Source organism: Syngnathus floridae, chromosome 4 (genome assembly GCF_059516105.1).
Source record: "Syngnathus floridae isolate MCC-2025c chromosome 4, RoL_Sflo_1.0, whole genome shotgun sequence".
In the NCBI taxonomy this organism is placed as follows: Eukaryota; Metazoa; Chordata; class Actinopteri; order Syngnathiformes; family Syngnathidae; genus Syngnathus; species Syngnathus floridae.
This window is the reverse complement of record NC_142416.1, coordinates 19,451,928-19,466,700: the sequence shown is the minus strand read 5'-3', so window position 1 is coordinate 19,466,700 and position 14,773 is coordinate 19,451,928. Positions and strand designations below refer to the sequence as shown.

General features: G+C 46.5%; 3 protein-coding genes and 1 long non-coding RNA gene across 4 annotated transcripts; 2 read left to right on the top strand and 2 right to left on the bottom strand.

The window, feature by feature from the left end:
• Positions 1 to 234: 234 nt before the first annotated feature.
• Positions 235 to 1,058, bottom strand: dctpp1 (dCTP pyrophosphatase 1). Its single transcript, XM_088372938.1, has one exon. It carries the CDS (start codon positions 983 to 985, stop codon positions 527 to 529), a length of 459 nt encoding a protein of 152 aa, XP_088229064.1. The 5' UTR covers positions 986 to 1,058; the 3' UTR covers positions 235 to 526.
• Positions 1,059 to 1,129: 71 nt separating this feature from the next.
• On the top strand, positions 1,130 to 5,410 carry gatb (glutamyl-tRNA(Gln) amidotransferase, subunit B). The gene is made up of 13 exons (XM_088372936.1): positions 1,130 to 1,299; positions 1,521 to 1,674; positions 1,750 to 1,863; positions 2,695 to 2,893; positions 2,969 to 3,091; positions 3,211 to 3,324; positions 3,409 to 3,493; positions 3,563 to 3,607; positions 3,676 to 3,868; positions 3,932 to 4,065; positions 4,125 to 4,203; positions 4,284 to 4,421; positions 4,557 to 5,410. The coding sequence occupies exons 1-13, from the start codon at positions 1,157 to 1,159 to the stop codon at positions 4,689 to 4,691; spliced, it is 1,656 nt and encodes a 551-aa protein (XP_088229062.1). The 5' UTR covers positions 1,130 to 1,156; the 3' UTR covers positions 4,692 to 5,410.
• fhip1aa (FHF complex subunit HOOK interacting protein 1Aa) lies at positions 4,840 to 14,596 on the bottom strand. Its single transcript, XM_088372929.1, has 13 exons — positions 14,430 to 14,596; positions 11,591 to 11,648; positions 11,054 to 11,253; positions 8,834 to 9,502; positions 8,275 to 8,433; positions 8,124 to 8,210; positions 7,883 to 8,050; positions 7,698 to 7,777; positions 7,459 to 7,628; positions 6,581 to 7,387; positions 6,331 to 6,509; positions 6,136 to 6,256; positions 4,840 to 5,627 (listed from the first exon to the last, which is right to left on the bottom strand). Exons 3-13 carry the CDS (start codon positions 11,159 to 11,161, stop codon positions 5,446 to 5,448), a joined length of 2,730 nt encoding a protein of 909 aa, XP_088229055.1. The 5' UTR covers positions 11,162 to 11,253; positions 11,591 to 11,648; positions 14,430 to 14,596; the 3' UTR covers positions 4,840 to 5,445.
• Positions 6,905 to 11,992, top strand: LOC148399746 (uncharacterized). The gene is made up of 4 exons (XR_015857910.1): positions 6,905 to 7,803; positions 7,876 to 8,014; positions 8,286 to 9,530; positions 11,034 to 11,992. It is a non-coding gene; the product is annotated as an uncharacterized LOC148399746 (long non-coding RNA).
• Positions 14,597 to 14,773: the final 177 nt, after the last annotated feature.

Below are 14,773 nucleotides of genomic sequence, written 5' to 3'. Positions count from 1 at the left end.
ACCTCGTTGTCAGTCAAAAGTAAATTTTATGATGGAATGTGGCGTCTTAATACAGATGGCTACAAAATGGCGTACTTTCCTTGAAATTTGGTTTCACTACATACTTATAATGGTATTTTTCATCTCAATATTTATAATTTACTATATTTTCCATTTAATATACTAAATGTCTTATTTGGAAATTGATTCACTGACTGGTAGCTTAGGGTTGCTAGATGAATGATTCTTGCAAAATTAAAAGTGAATTCTTTAATTCAAAGTTAAAGAACACTTTACTTTGGCACACGTAAAACAAAAAATGAGTGGCTTGTTTACATGCCTGTTGTCACAATATGATCTTATATATTACATAACGTGTACTATTTTCAAAAGATGATTGAAGATCGATTTATAACCATCGACAACTATCTGAATGCCACTAAAGTCCCACATAATTAAAAAAAAAAAAAAAAAAATCAGTCCTTGTATTCAGTGTACTTTTTCGCCACTAAAGTCCCACATAATTAAAAAAAAAAAAAAAAAAAAATCAGTCCTTGTATTCAGTGTACTTTTTCGCCGAGCCGTGCACTTTGCTTGCTGGATACTTCAGTCTGTTCAGGGCCATTTTGCGGAGGACGGCTTGAGGCAGGTCCACGCGGCACTTCTCAGCCAGCTCCACCAGATAGATGAAGACGTCGCTGAGCTCATGGGCGAGCTGCTCCCTCTCCGAGTCGCTCCAGTCGGGAAGGCCCTCTGCCACCTCGCCCTTCCACTGGAATAGCTCCGAGACCTCCCCGACTTCGCCCACCATGGCCAAGAGGAGATTGCGAGGCTGGTGGAACTTGTTCCAGTCGCGCTCGTCGGTGAACTCTGCCTGCATGCGACGGATGTCCTCCACGCTCGGTCCCGGGCTGAAAGTGAAGTGGTCCTCCGGCAAGGTACCGGCGTGCGGCGCGGTTCCATTCACTGGACCATTGGCAAATGTCTTTCCGTTTGTGGCCATCATGTTGAAGCAACGTGGTTCAAAAGTATGGACTCGTCTTCTTCGTCCGACTCCCGCCAAACGACCAACCGGAAATACGTCATTTTTAAAGCCCTGGAATTTGTAGTCTTTCACGTGGGTTACGTGCGTTGAAAAACTACAATTCCCATCTGTCACTGCGCTTCACAAACCAACATGGCAGCCTCCTCCCCTACATCTAGAGTTCGCTACAAAATGCTGAAAAGATTGTTTTGGGGTCCCAATATGTCATTTACAGTTCGGAGATTAAACGTAGAATCTTCGCATTATGAATGTCAGGTGCAGAGCAGGACTAAAAGGTTTGTGAAGATGATAAAATGGAGTAAATTGCGCTCGAGTTGTGGCTAACGTGCTAACTCCTTTAGAAGCTAGCTGCACTGTTACTTTTTATACAGTGGCTAGTTTGCCGTGATTGGCAACTTGCTCATCTTTTGTCGTACATCACGCGATAACAGCGAGTTTAAATTATGCTGAGTTCAAAATTTCTATTAATATTTTGATTGGTGTGTTCACTTTGCAGAGTTCCCATGCGCCTGGAAGGCGTGGTCGGATTGGAGATTCACGCCCAGATTCATTCAAAGACTAAAATGTTCTCCGGCTCAGCAGTCCACTTCCAATCGCCTCCAAATGCTCTCGTGTCCTTCTTCGATGCCTCTTTACCTGGCACGTTACCTGTAAGAACAGTCCTAAGCATCACAAACTCATTTCTAGTCCATCATTAATCATGAGCCCCGTTTTGGTCCCGCCAGGTCCTGAACAAACGATGTGTGGAAGCAGCCGTGATGACGGGTTTGGCTCTCAACTGTCGCATCAACAGGAAGTCGCTTTTTGACAGGAAGCACTATTTCTACGCCGATCTTCCCGTGAGTTTTTGGTCCAAAACGTCATTTCCTTACTTCATGTTTGGTAGACCACTTCAGAACTATACATTTAGTATGAAGCCATGTGTAATAAGTCTTCTCTGATTCCAATTTCCTGTTGACCGGTGTTTTGTTTTTTTTTCCTTTCAATCGCTGCATTCACATTTTCTTTTTCTTTTTTTCCTTTCCGCTGAGGCCGTTGTGTTGGTGAAATCCCACCACTGCGCTTCACTACCACCTTGCTCGTGGAGCATGAGTCACGTTATACGATACAGTTGCCACGGCAACGCAGGCACCTCGTACGCACCGAGGGGGCAGCGCTTGAAATACGGGAAGCGGATGAAATATTTATTATTCTCGTGCTTTTCAGGAAGAAAAAAAAGAAGAAACCTTGAGAGTGAAAAACCAACAAGACGCCCGCTGCATTTTAATGAACGGATGCAGCCAGCCTATAATAGTTGTTTTTTCAGAATTCACAATTGCTATCTTACTTCTTTTTTTTTTCGCATAATATTAAAACGGAGTGGTTTTAAGGCTGTGGCGTTAAACTGGTGCTCATTATTATGCGGCAAACATCTCCCAATGTAGAAGAGCACGAATGGGAGTGGGTGTTCAATTTATGCCGTGAAGGAGAGAAATAAGAATATTTTTTACTTCTGCCAATTTCAATTGAGTTCACCAACCTTGTCTTGCTAATGCTGTCAGCACGAGTCTTTCCAGCTGGGTTTGACTGCCCCCTAGTGGCAGAAAGTGTGCATTTCTGAAAATTTTCAAGAGAAAAAAAGCGACAGCCTCTACGAGTAGCCCGATACCTAAAATTATATTTCCCGTCAGGCGGGCTACCAGATCACGCAGCAGCGGCGTCCCGTGGCGGTGGACGGCGTGCTCAACTACAGCCTCCTAGGCGGCAAGAAAGGGAACCAAGTGGTCCGGAAGAACGTCCGCATTAAGCAGATCCAGCTGGAGCAAGACAGCGGAAAGAGCTTGCACGATGACGCCCGAGCACAGACGCTCATCGACCTCAACCGAGCGGGTGAGAGCCCCCCCTTTGTGTCCCCACCACCTCCCCGAGCAAAGTGACATTGAAGCCTCGTGATGTCACGGTCAGGCGTAGGCCTAATGGAGCTGGTGATGGAGCCCGACATGACGTGCGGCGAGGAGGCAGCGGCGGCCGTCAGGGAGCTTCAGCTCATCTTGCAGGCCCTCGGCACCTGTCAAGGAAACATGTCGGGTAGGACGCGCTTGTTGTCACTCGGTATTAGAAATCACAACTGATGCTGAACAGATTGGAATTTTGCTGACCACTACTGGGGGAATATTTGAGTTCACCAAAACGAATGGTCTCCACAGAGGGCCAGCTGAGGGTGGACGCCAACGTGTCGGTGCACGGACCCGGCGAGCCGCTCGGAGTCAGGACGGAGGTGAAGAACATCAACAGCGTCCGCTACCTGGCCAAGGCTATCGGTAAGTGCGTCGCGTCGACTGGAATTGACCTCAAAGTGGCCACGGGCTCACCAACTGCTGCGTCTTTGTTTCTGTCACGGCCAGACTACGAGATCCAGAGACAGATGGACGTCCTGCGGCGAGGAGGCAGCGTACACAACGAGACCCGCTCCTTCGATTCCAAATCCGGGTGCGCCTCTTGAAAATGAGACACTCTGACAAACATTCTTCGTGCATAATAGTATTTGTTTGTTTTTAGGACGACAGTGCCCATGAGGGACAAAGAGGGTCTCCAGGACTACAGGTGAAACTCTAGTCAGTTAATCAGGTCCGGTAGTCTCCGTCACGTGACGCGCGTCCGCCCCTCTTCAGGTTCATGCCCGAGCCCAACCTTCCGCCGTTGGTGGTGTACGAAGACCCCGCCTCCGTTCCGTCGGGCGCCGACGTCCAACAGGCGGTGGTGGTGCAGAGTCTGAGGGCCGAGCTTCCCGAGCTGCCCGCCGTGAGGAGAGAGAGGCTGGTGAAGACGTACGGCATCCTGCCCGAGCACAGCCTCACCCTCCTGGTCAGTCACGCTCAAACTTTAACATAAAAAGGCTTTATTGGAAGCAGAAAAATTGTGTTGCAGAATGAGGACGGCCTGGTGGACTACTTTGAACGCGTGCTGAAGGCCACCAGCCGGGAGCCCAGGAACGTGATTGGCTGGGTGACCAACGAGCTGCTGGCACTCCTCAAACAGCGAGACCTGAACGTCAGCCAAAGGTGACAACTTCCAGTGAAGATGTGTGGTGATGCGACAATTGCCCTGGTTGTGATTTCAGTCCCGTGTCTCCATCCGCCATGGCCCAGTTGCTGGAACTCCTGGAAACGAGACGCATCTCCTCTTCAGTGGCCAAGCAGGTCAGTCCACATTAACTTAGACACAGCATGGACACACGAAGGTTAGGATTCCTCATTGAGTGTGTGCGCGCATGTGTCAGGTGTTCCAGGAGATGTGGAAGCACTCAGGTGCAAAGACGGCGGTTGAGATCGTCTGTGAGTTGGACTTGAGTCTCGTTAATGATGTGGAGCAGCTGCACGAGGTCTGCGCCAAGGTCGTGGACTCGCATCCACACGAGGTCGGGAGTCGCCGACACATCTTGTCCATTTTAATGATCAAGAAATAATCACTATTATTTTCTATGGTGTATATTTATGCCCCTCCCCAACACCCAAAATTTATTTTAATTTTTTTTTTTCCTTGTTGCATTTAGGTGCAGGCCTTCCAAGCAGGCAACCAAAAAGTTCTGAACAAGCTGATTGGGTCTGTTCAAAAGGAGACCAAAGGCCGAGCCGACCCGATTACGGTGCGTAAGATTCTGCTGGACAAGATTTCAAAAAGGGTGTGAGGGGATTGTCCATATCGATTGACTTGATGTAAATAAGGAACAAATTATTTATTCGTCCATAATTAATAAAGTCTTGATTTATATTTTATAAAGTAGTCAAATATATATTTTTATACCGAGCATCAAAATGACATTAACAAGCACAACATTGAAACTGTTGCATCTTTTATTGCTTGCCCCTACAAAAATCAAGATACCTGGAGACTATTTCAAAATAGGAAACAAATGCCAAAAGTCTCTTTTAAAAGGCGCTTGCGAAAAGACTGCTTTGTAACAGACAGTGCCAACTGGTGTCATGATAAATAAAACACAATAAAACACCCCCCAGCCCACAAATCAGAAATATTTCAATTACCCAACCACCTTACATGACGATATTGCTTATCATTCGTATTATTTTGCATAGTGAATCCTTACAATATGTACAAATCATCAAATAGGCCGGAGTGACCGAAAGTGAAGGAAACATGGCTTCAATCATAGACTGAGATATAAGAAATAATAATATTAATAGAAACGGCAATTTGCGAGGTTTTGAAAATGACCACGCCATTGCTCCGAAGAAGACATTCCACACGACTGCTGGAGTGTGCTTGCTGATGCTAATGTCGCTAACGCTAGGTCTGGCCGGAGTCCAAAATGGCCGCCCACCCTGAGACAATTGAATTAAAGGGCCATAAATATTGTTTTTATATCTTTGGTTGGTGGCCTAAAAAGATGATAGAAAAATAAAGATTTCACATAAGGAGTTGAATTACTCTTCCATGGGAATGTAAGACAAGATGGAGTGCTCCTGGGCTAGGGCGGCCAGTTCTTTCAGGAACTCGCTGAAGAGGACGGTGGCGAACACGTCGGTCCGCTCGGCAGGGATGGTCCTGGGCTGCGGCGGCGGCGAGGTCTTCAGGATGCCGCCGCCTCGCACTCGATTGTTTTTGTCTGAGTGGGATGAGAACAATATGCTTAGGTCCGTGTACGCCCGAGCGGTATAAATATTTATTTTGCACAGGTAAGATTGTCACCCTTGAAAAATATCTCCCATGTTATTTCTACACTTGAATGAATTTAGTTTTTAATCCTATTTTGGATACAAGCGATTTAAAATAAAGTAAAGAATTTTCTATATAATAACATTATAGCTTAAAAAGAGTAAATATAAGATTACATACAATTTAGAGAACTATAAATGAAAATTGAAATGGAATTGAACATTTGTGGTGTTCCCACGTTGACCACTAGGAGGCAGTATTGTATAAGAATTAGTAGTACAACTGCCATGAAGCGGCTCACTAGGATGCTGAAATATTTTTTTTTTTGTAGAGGATAGATTTCCATGCCTGTGATGAACTTCACATTTCTATCTAAAAAATCTGGACAAAAATATTTACCTCTATAATTTTGCCATCATTGTTTTTTCTGTAACACAAAAAACAAAAACCTCCTTCACCTGCTTCTCCATACAGAGTGTCCCTGGTCAGGAGCCAATGTTGGGCGGCGACAATCATCTCAGGAAAGTCCTTACTACTCACAACCAGCTGTTCGATCTGGTTCTTCACCGTGGCCAGAACCTGACGAGAAAATCGATCCAGGTAAAGCATGCCAAATCAAACTGAACCTCGGGTGCGGCTGGGATGGGCGTTACCTGGTAGAGCGAGCGGACGGTAGGCTGGAAGACCAAGTTGGTGTTGAGGAGGAAGGAGCGCAGCAGAGGTTGAGGGTACGCGGCTAGCTGAGCCAGGATGCCCGTCAGCAACAGGTTGACGTGCACCGGGTTGGACAGCATATTCTCCAGACGTGACAACAGGACGCTGACAAACGGACCTGCAGACGTTCCAGCAGCGTTAATGATCAAGACCGCATCTTTCGGCAACGATCAAGATCAATCAACTAACCTGTAAAAGGTGCCGAGTGACTCTTGGCGGAGCCACGGAACGCCGACCCAAATGGCGCCTGAATCTTCTCTGGCTCCGGCGTCTCTGCGGAGAAGGAAGTGAAGTCCATTTCCTCGTCTTCTGCCACGTCGGCACTCTTTGCCTCTTTTGGAGCTTTAGCGCCCGTGTCGCCATCAAACGTCCGGATGAGCTCCTCGTACTGAGCCAGGAGGTCCACGCCCGAGTCGGTGGGACTCTTGCCATTCTTCTGGGTGAGTCCGTTCTTCCGGGGCTCGGAGTCTTTGCGCGGTGGCGCCTCCTCAGCAGCTGCTGTGTCTTTTTTAGCTACCAGATCGTAGACCTTGACGTCATCCTGGAACTCGTTCTCCTCGATGTAGGAGCCCTTCACCAGCAAAATGGCAGACTTTCTCATCTCCTCGATGTGTCTGGGGTGCTCGGCAGAAGGCGGCGGCGGCGACATAGGTGCATCTTTGGGTTCGGCAGTTCCTGGCGAGCACGCATCGTAACTGTCGTCCCACTCCAGCTCCAACTGGTTGGCCGGTAGCCCGGTCCTAGGATGCTGCTGCGCCGCCCGTAGAACTCGCGTCCCCGGCTCCTCCAGGACGCCCGGCTGGTATTTCTCCGGAGGAGGGTCTTCACCATCGTACGCCGCCGACCACACCCGGCACGCCCGCATGCAGGCGGCGATGCGCTCGTGGGCGTCGTCCAAGTAGTGGAGGTAGCTGACGTCCAAGTAGATCTCGGAGCCGATGGTGCAGGAGGAGTTGCCGGCGGGGTCGCCCTCAACCGAGACGTCGTCTTTTTCAACTTTGGGAAAGACGGACGTGTTGAAGGGAAAAGTCTTCTACATTTTCAGTCTTGAAGTATTAAGGACTGACCTTTGGAGAAGAGTATGGACTCCAACTGTCGGAGTGGCGGCGGGCTGCGCTCGGGCGAGCAGCAGGACGGCGTCAAGGCCAGGATCTTGGCCGCCGACGCCGAGTAGAAGTCGCGCTCCCGCACCACGCGACGCTGACTTAGCATCATGTGATTGCACGGGATCAGGTACCTGCACGTGGTATGATGTCAACAACACTCTTGAGTTTTTTTTTTTTTTTTTTGTGAGCCAGAAGTTCACCTGAGGATGAGTTGCAGCATGACATCTTCACAGTGCAAACCGATGAGAGTGCGGAAAAGTGCCAGTGACACGATGCCCAACTGGAGGAAAACATTCCAGGTGTGGGGTGAGTCTCAGAAATAAATATATTTTTTTCTTCACAACAATTAAGTGAAATTTTATCTGATGTTGCATGGAGGGTATACCTGGAAGGGTGTGTTGATACGGCTGACCAGAGTGTCCAAAATGTGGACGTTCTCGTGGCGGTGCAGCAAGATGAAGGACAGGAAGGTCTGCAGAAGGGCCGGCTCGCTGATGCTTCTCAGGAACAGGTCCAGGTACGCCGTGGTGGTCATCACCTCCTCCAGGGTCAGCTGCGCCACCAAAATATGTGACATTAACCCCAAACTAAAAAAAAAATGCAACAATAAAAAATTTGGTATGAACCTTGTGCAGAGCAGGTGCAAGTACAGGCACGAGGAAGCCGTTGTAGATGTAGCTCAACAACTGGTCTCTGATATCAGGGTGGGCCACCTGGAAAGTTAAAAGAGGAGTTAGCGATATTTGACTTTTAATGTTTAACTTTTTTTTTTTTTACCTGGATGACAGCATTGCAGAATTCCAGGGAGTTGAGAAATTGGACCAACGAGGGCATTCGGAGCCAGTCGTCTCTTTGCAGGCAGTGCCATTCATCACTGGAGGCCTCCAGCTTGGTGGGAAGAGACGAATACAGACCGCTGAGGCCCGTGGCAAGAACCTGAGGTCAAAGGTAAGATGATTATTTCACGTTTCTCATTACAAAGGTCCACTTGAGTGATTCGGATAGTAACAAAAAAAATCAATTTACACTAACAGCTAATGCTAAAGTGAGTTAGCGACACAGCATGTGGTGTTTACGTGACCTGAACCAGCGTGAATTGGATTTCTTTGCGCTCTCTGGTTAATTAATTCAGTGTATTAAGAGAATAGAAACAATAGCATCACTGGGAGTTTATCCTCAGGGTGATTATCCTTGTATGACCAGCTAAGACAAGCCCATGTCATTCAGGGTTAGCCATTGTTAAAAGCTGCTTATATTTTTTTTTCTATTGTGCTACGACTGAGGCTTAGCATTGTGGATGTGGGATTAGCATAATTAAATTAATCGTTGCACTGACCGGACAGAAGAAAGTGTTGTCCGCCACGTGTTCGGCCACCCGCTGGTTCTCCGCCGATAAGGACATGACGAGCAGCAGCGCGTCTCGCGCCTGCTGCCCCACGGCCCCCTCGCGGTGGATGAAGGGGATGAGCAGCGAGAAGATGAGGAAGTTAGCGGCGCCTTGGTCCTCGCTGGTGTGGAAGAACAGCTCCAGCACGGATGGGTCCTTGGCTAGGACGCAGCAGAGCTGGTGGAGGAGGAGCACAAGCTGGGCCTCCACGCCGGGCGTACCCCCCGGGCCCGAGCATGCCGACAGGAGCATCATGAGCGGCCGCAGCACCGGCTTGTGGTGCAGGAGGGGCTGGCGGGACTGGCACACCAGCATCTCGTACATCTTCAGCTGCTCCATCTTCATGGTATCGGTGAACTCGCGGCGCAGGCTCCAGACGAACAGGCGCTCCATGACGTTCTCCATCACCACGAACTCCAGGATGGGGCCCATGGCGCCAGTCTTCCCGCAATCCTCTTCCATCAGCAAGAAGAGCATATGCTCCACGTAGTTCTGCACCGCGCTGGCCTCATCCACTGGCACGGGGCCGAAGCGCGGTCCGCCGCCCAGGCCCAGCGAGGCCGCAGAGGCCGGGGCACCGCTGCGCAACGGGTCGTGTTTTTCCAGGATCTTCACCACCTGTGAAGAAGAAGAAACGAGAGTTGAGGTATGAAACTTCAAATCTTATGTTTGGTCTGGTGTATAGTGGATGGATAGTGTAATTTTTACACCTTGTGCTACCTCAAAAAAGTACTACCAACCTTAAAATACAGTTGCGTAGTAGGCGTAAGTGTTCGTGTAGAATTTGACCTAAACAATCTGTGAATGTACTTTAATATTTAAGTTAACTCCCGTATAAACAATTAAATCCACTAAAACACTCCCTAAAGTCGCAATAACATGTTTCAAAAACTTTTCCACTGTCGAGTTAGTAACAAAAACAGAAACCAGCTTTGTTTAAACAACAATTACCTTTTTATCTCATCATCAAAGGTGAAGCTGTAAATCGCTTGTCATGCTGACAGGTTAATAATCAAACATGATTTGCTAACTGTAAGCTAGCAATTGAGCAAAGGCTGTCTTTTGTGCCTGCATCGTTTCCTTCCCTTGCGTGCTTTATGGACGCCGCTCCGGTGACAATAGACTCCGCCTTTTTCCTCGTCTACCTTTTGCTGTGGCAACAAACGCAAGTGGGTCGATGGAAACGGGAGCCTGCTGGGAGCTGAGCCCCGGCCGGGGAATAAAATGGCGACTACAAAATGTTTACATCCTGTAGGGAGACCAAGAAATGTGTTTTTCTTGGCTATATATTAAATATAACATACAGTACTTCATCTAAAATACACGGAACAAAATGTTTTTGCTCATCAACATTGAGCAGCGTTCCACTTCCACATCTGGAATGAAAATGTCCTTGCTCATGCCAAAAGTCAAATTGTTCGAATTTGCGGGCGTTCCCCCTTGTAAATTTCCAAGATCCTTGGAAAAGATACAAAGTACATGGAGGAAGAACATCAGGCGTGCAAAATTTTTTTTAGATTCAAAGTAACATGTCAATACGTCGATGTGGGCGTAGCGCCGTTAGCGTGTCCCACAGGGGCGGGCGAGCTGAGACAGACATGGCCGCAACTGCCAAAATTCCATTGGCAGGAGAATCCCGCAGCACGTAAGTGTTGCCGGGACACGGCCCGGAGCACTTTGTGCCGTCACCGGAGCGACAAATACTTTTTACCGGGCCTCGCCTTAATGACTAGGCAGCGTTACTTGAACCTCCCCAAAAAGATTCAAAAGCAACAATTATTCTCATGATGTCAATGCAGACTGGAGACTGCGGGGAGTTGAGGACGGAATACTTTTTTTATGTTCATTGTCGAGACGTTGAAGAGTCGAAAGCCAACTTGTTGTTTTTGGCACGCTAACGGACTGTTGTGGTTCTTTGAAAATCAAATGCTGTGAAGTAGAAAGAGAGGAAAATAGAGCTAAAATTGGAAAGAGGTTTCGGGGAAATAAATTGACTGAATATTGGCCCGGGTTAAAAAAGAAATGGGGGAATAAAAAAAGAAAACAAGCAAAAAAAAATTCAGAAAAAGCCTCAAAATTTGAAAAAAAAAAAGTTTAAAAAAACTATCCTTGATATGTGAATATTTTACTTCTTTTTTACATTGTGGAGGAGATGTTTCTGACATTTACCTGAGCCCAGTGGTTCTTAAACACAATCATGCACGTCTCCGGATCCGCCCCTCGGATCGCCACCGACGACGGCCCATCTTGGTTTCCGTTGGCGACCATAGAGGTCATGGCGGCGACCGCTCTTTATGACTTTTTCACCATGTCATAGAAGAGCATCCCCAAATGCTGTCACTGCGGAAGACTGACAAACCGGTGAGGACCTGCAAAAACAAAAACTCTTCAGTGGAGGTTTTTGCCTTGAAGAACAACGCCGTGCGTTGTTCTCCCGCCACGCTGCCGCTATGCAAGCTATGCTAGGCATGCGGGAACAATAACACGCAAAGTCACATGACTGGGCCCAGGAGCCCGTTTGGTGGCCGAGCTGTCAAAATTGATTTTTGGGAGAAGCCCAGGCCTCCTTTTGACATCGCCATAGCAAATTTCTAAATACTCCTCTTGTCCAATCACAGCGTCCCATTTTGAATTCCCACCAAGGGCGTTCAAAATCTTTCCCATCTGTTTGGAATTCCACGAAAAGGAATGTTGTTGTGGTCTTACCTTGGTCGGAGCATCTTCAAGTCGAAACGCCGAACAAGACGTCCTCGTGCCACGCCGGCTAAACAAAAACAGAGAGAGAGCTTGGGAATGGTTTTGCGTGAGGAGTGTGGGAGGCGAAGCGTGCTGGGAAATGACTGGACGTGAGTAAGATGCTCCGAGAAGCACGTGGACGCTAGGGGAGGAGACTCCACAGAAACGGGTGAGAGAAAGTCCACAGTGAAAGATGACGACTTCCACATGTGCAGTGGGCGGAGCGTCTAGCCAGTAAAAATTTGAAGAAAAAATCAGCACTTTCTCATCACCGCATTCCTTGAAGGAAGTCCTCAACATTCCAGGCCGGGAAGACAATAAGAGCATTGTCCTGGACTGTTAGCGCCAAGTTGTTACTGAGAGGGCGTTGGGGGGGGGGATGGGGTCGTAGGGGTCATCGTGGGAATTGTGTCATGTGTGAGTGGTAGAATAAATAGAGGACAACTGAGTTAGCGGCGACCGGACGGCTGTGTCTTGGAAATTGTAATCGGCGCCTTGAAATCCTTTATATTGCATGTGCATACATTAGTTTTGTTAGTTTGCTTAATTAAGAGTGCTGCAAAAAAAGATCAATTAAAAATATGTGAGTTGAGTCACCTGCCAGGTTTGTTTGCAGAGTCAAAGCAAAAAAGAAAATGCAGACAAGCTCTAAACAAACAAAAGGCCAACGCTGCTGTCAGCACTTCGACAAGCTTTCACTTGCTCAGGTGTGCTGTGCTTAAAAAGCTCCCGGCAAGGGCAGGGCAGGGCACACCCATAATATTCTTGCAAAACTATCTTTCTGTTGACTTATCGTTTATCTCTAATCAGAGGAAGCATTGAAGAGTTTCTAGGTAGTTGCCATGGTGACACACGCAGGGCGACCGAGGTGATAGCGGCTGATAAAATATTCAAAGCCACACGTGACGTTGCTGCAAGGCAACACAACGGGAAGGCAAATGCTATATGTTATCATATTATAATATTTTAATATTCTTTATTCAAGATGGCGTCTGTTCGGCATCCAGTAATGTGCTAGGTCAAGAAGATTCCGACCTTATTTCAAGGACGATAAGAGACAAGCCCATTGAAACTCTGAGCTTGCTATCTTGACACTCACGCGGCGGCAAAAGCTAAATTGACATTTTGTATGAATACAATGCAGGCATGCGATGACATCACCCAGACTTTTATCTTTCGATGAGGCCAGCCGGGTGTACAATAGGCTTCTGTCTCCCTCGGGAATCTCATTGCAGGCTTGTTTGCATGATGTCTTACTCACTGATTTAAAAAAAAAATGGCCATGGTGGCGTTCGACATGTGGAAGTGAGTCAAATGTTGATTCAACGGTGTCAAATATTTGCTTTACTTTGTTTAAAAAGGAACCAGATTTCTTTGTTTATCCAATTCTAGACTATTTAACTTCTTTTCATGAAACCGTGAAGAACCGGTTGATTGTTTGGCCTTGGTGGAGGTTTGTGTGCTAATTGATTACGCAACCTTTGTGTGTACATAATGCATATCGGATATCGCTGGTGGTTCAAGATGATTTTGATCTTACACAAAAAGGTGCTTGTAAAACTGCCTTTTTGGGTTTATATAGTAATAAATGCAAACCTTTCCTAACCTTTTTCTTTCTGTAATTTTTAATGTCGTTTGAAAATAATATTTATTATTAAGGGGTTAAAAATAACACGTCATAGGAAATGTAAAAAAAAAAAAATTGTAAGCTTACGCAAGCAGTCAAAAAGCATAGCAGAGAGTGAGTTGAGGCTAATCCCAAACTCGGGAAACAGCTGAGCCGGTCGGTGACATCTGCTCAACAATGTTGCGTGATATTTTTAATTTTCAAACATAATCCAATAATGAATCGGCACTTTGTTTTGAAACCTTTCTAAACAAAAAGGCATTTACATTGTTGCACAACTGAACAAAATCTGTATTGTTTTTGCACTTTTGTTACTTGCACTTGCTTGATGACACTTTGTAAACATACTTTAGCAAGTACTATATTTACTTAGAATACTTCATTGTAAATACTTTTTTCCCCTGGCGAGTTTATTTCACTGTTCGTTTTTATGAAACACTACACGCTATTCATCCAATGAAATCAATGCGAGGCATCACGTGACTCATTATTTATACTCATTCACGATGACCTAGTAATAAATGCTAATGACGTCATAGACTGGGATGCAGAAATGTGGCTTTTTGTGATCCCAAAATAGGAAATTACAAATATGTTAGAACATAATATCGATGTTATAATATAAAACAGAATCACATTTCTAGCATAGTCTCGAATGTAATGGAATGTCAACCGGTGTGACGTCAGCAGGTAACGCAACACCTGCATCACACCCGATATTTGAGCCTTCAAATCATTCTACATAGAGTAGACGTTCTTTTGGCGTGTGGCTAGGAAAGCGTTACACAAAAAAAACAGTAAAACATCAACAGGCAAGGAAATGGAATTTTTTTTTTGGTATTTGTAAGAATTTTAGGGAGTGTCCCACGAATTTTGTCATCAGAGAAGACTATCCAAAGTATTTTAAAACAACGACAATTTGTGTGTGTGGGAGGGGGGGAGTGGTAACATCGAGTGTTACTTTGGTAACGATAGTTATTTGTGATGTTGGTAATCGTAAACATAGGTAACTTGCTCCCACACATGCGTGTGTCAATCAGAGCCGCGCATGCGCACAAGCTCACACGCAACACGCACGGTGAAGCCAAACTGGAAAAGTCGCATCGAGTGTCAACATTTAGAAAGAGAGAGGGGGGGAAAAAAAACACAAGCCGTACGGCATACTTTTCTTCCTTTTCTTACCGTGTGCTCCCCGCAGACACTAAGCCACTTCCACAACGCAGTTTAAATCCTTTAAATCCCAAGGTTTAAAGAGGTCTTGACGTGGTGGAGAAATAAAGAGGTGTGGAGGAGAGCCAAGGAGGCGATTTGACTGCAAAGGTGAAGGGAGGAAAGAGCCCAACCGCTTAGCCCCGCCCACACGGATGATTGACGTACTGTCGCGTCAAAGCGTCTCTTAGCTTTGCCTTTAAAAAGACACAAAGTTATATAAATTCGCTGATTTTAGTTTTGATATTGCTTTTTCCGAAATGTGTCACTGTCTAGAGCTTTTATGGCATCACTATGAAACATAAAGTGAAGAGCTC

Excerpts from the sequence above, each read along its gene's own strand:
- dctpp1 (XM_088372938.1), bottom strand. The coding sequence starts at position 985 with ATGATGGCCACAAACGGAAAGACATTTGCCAATGGTCCAGTGAATGGA.
- gatb (XM_088372936.1), top strand. The coding sequence starts at position 1,157 with ATGGCAGCCTCCTCCCCTACATCTAGAGTTCGCTACAAAATGCTGAAA. Across the intron at positions 1,300-1,520 it reads GTGCAGAGCAGGACTAAAAG|AGTTCCCATGCGCCTGGAAG; the intron begins GTTTGTGAAGAT and ends TTCACTTTGCAG. Across the intron at positions 4,422-4,556 it reads TGGACTCGCATCCACACGAG|GTGCAGGCCTTCCAAGCAGG; the intron begins GTCGGGAGTCGC and ends TGTTGCATTTAG.
- fhip1aa (XM_088372929.1), bottom strand. The coding sequence starts at position 11,161 with ATGACCTCTATGGTCGCCAACGGAAACCAAGATGGGCCGTCGTCGGTG. Across the intron at positions 8,434-8,833 it reads ACAACACTTTCTTCTGTCCG|GTTCTTGCCACGGGCCTCAG; the intron begins GTCAGTGCAACG and ends CTTTGACCTCAG. Across the intron at positions 7,388-7,458 it reads GTCCATACTCTTCTCCAAAG|TTGAAAAAGACGACGTCTCG; the intron begins GTCAGTCCTTAA and ends TCTTTCCCAAAG.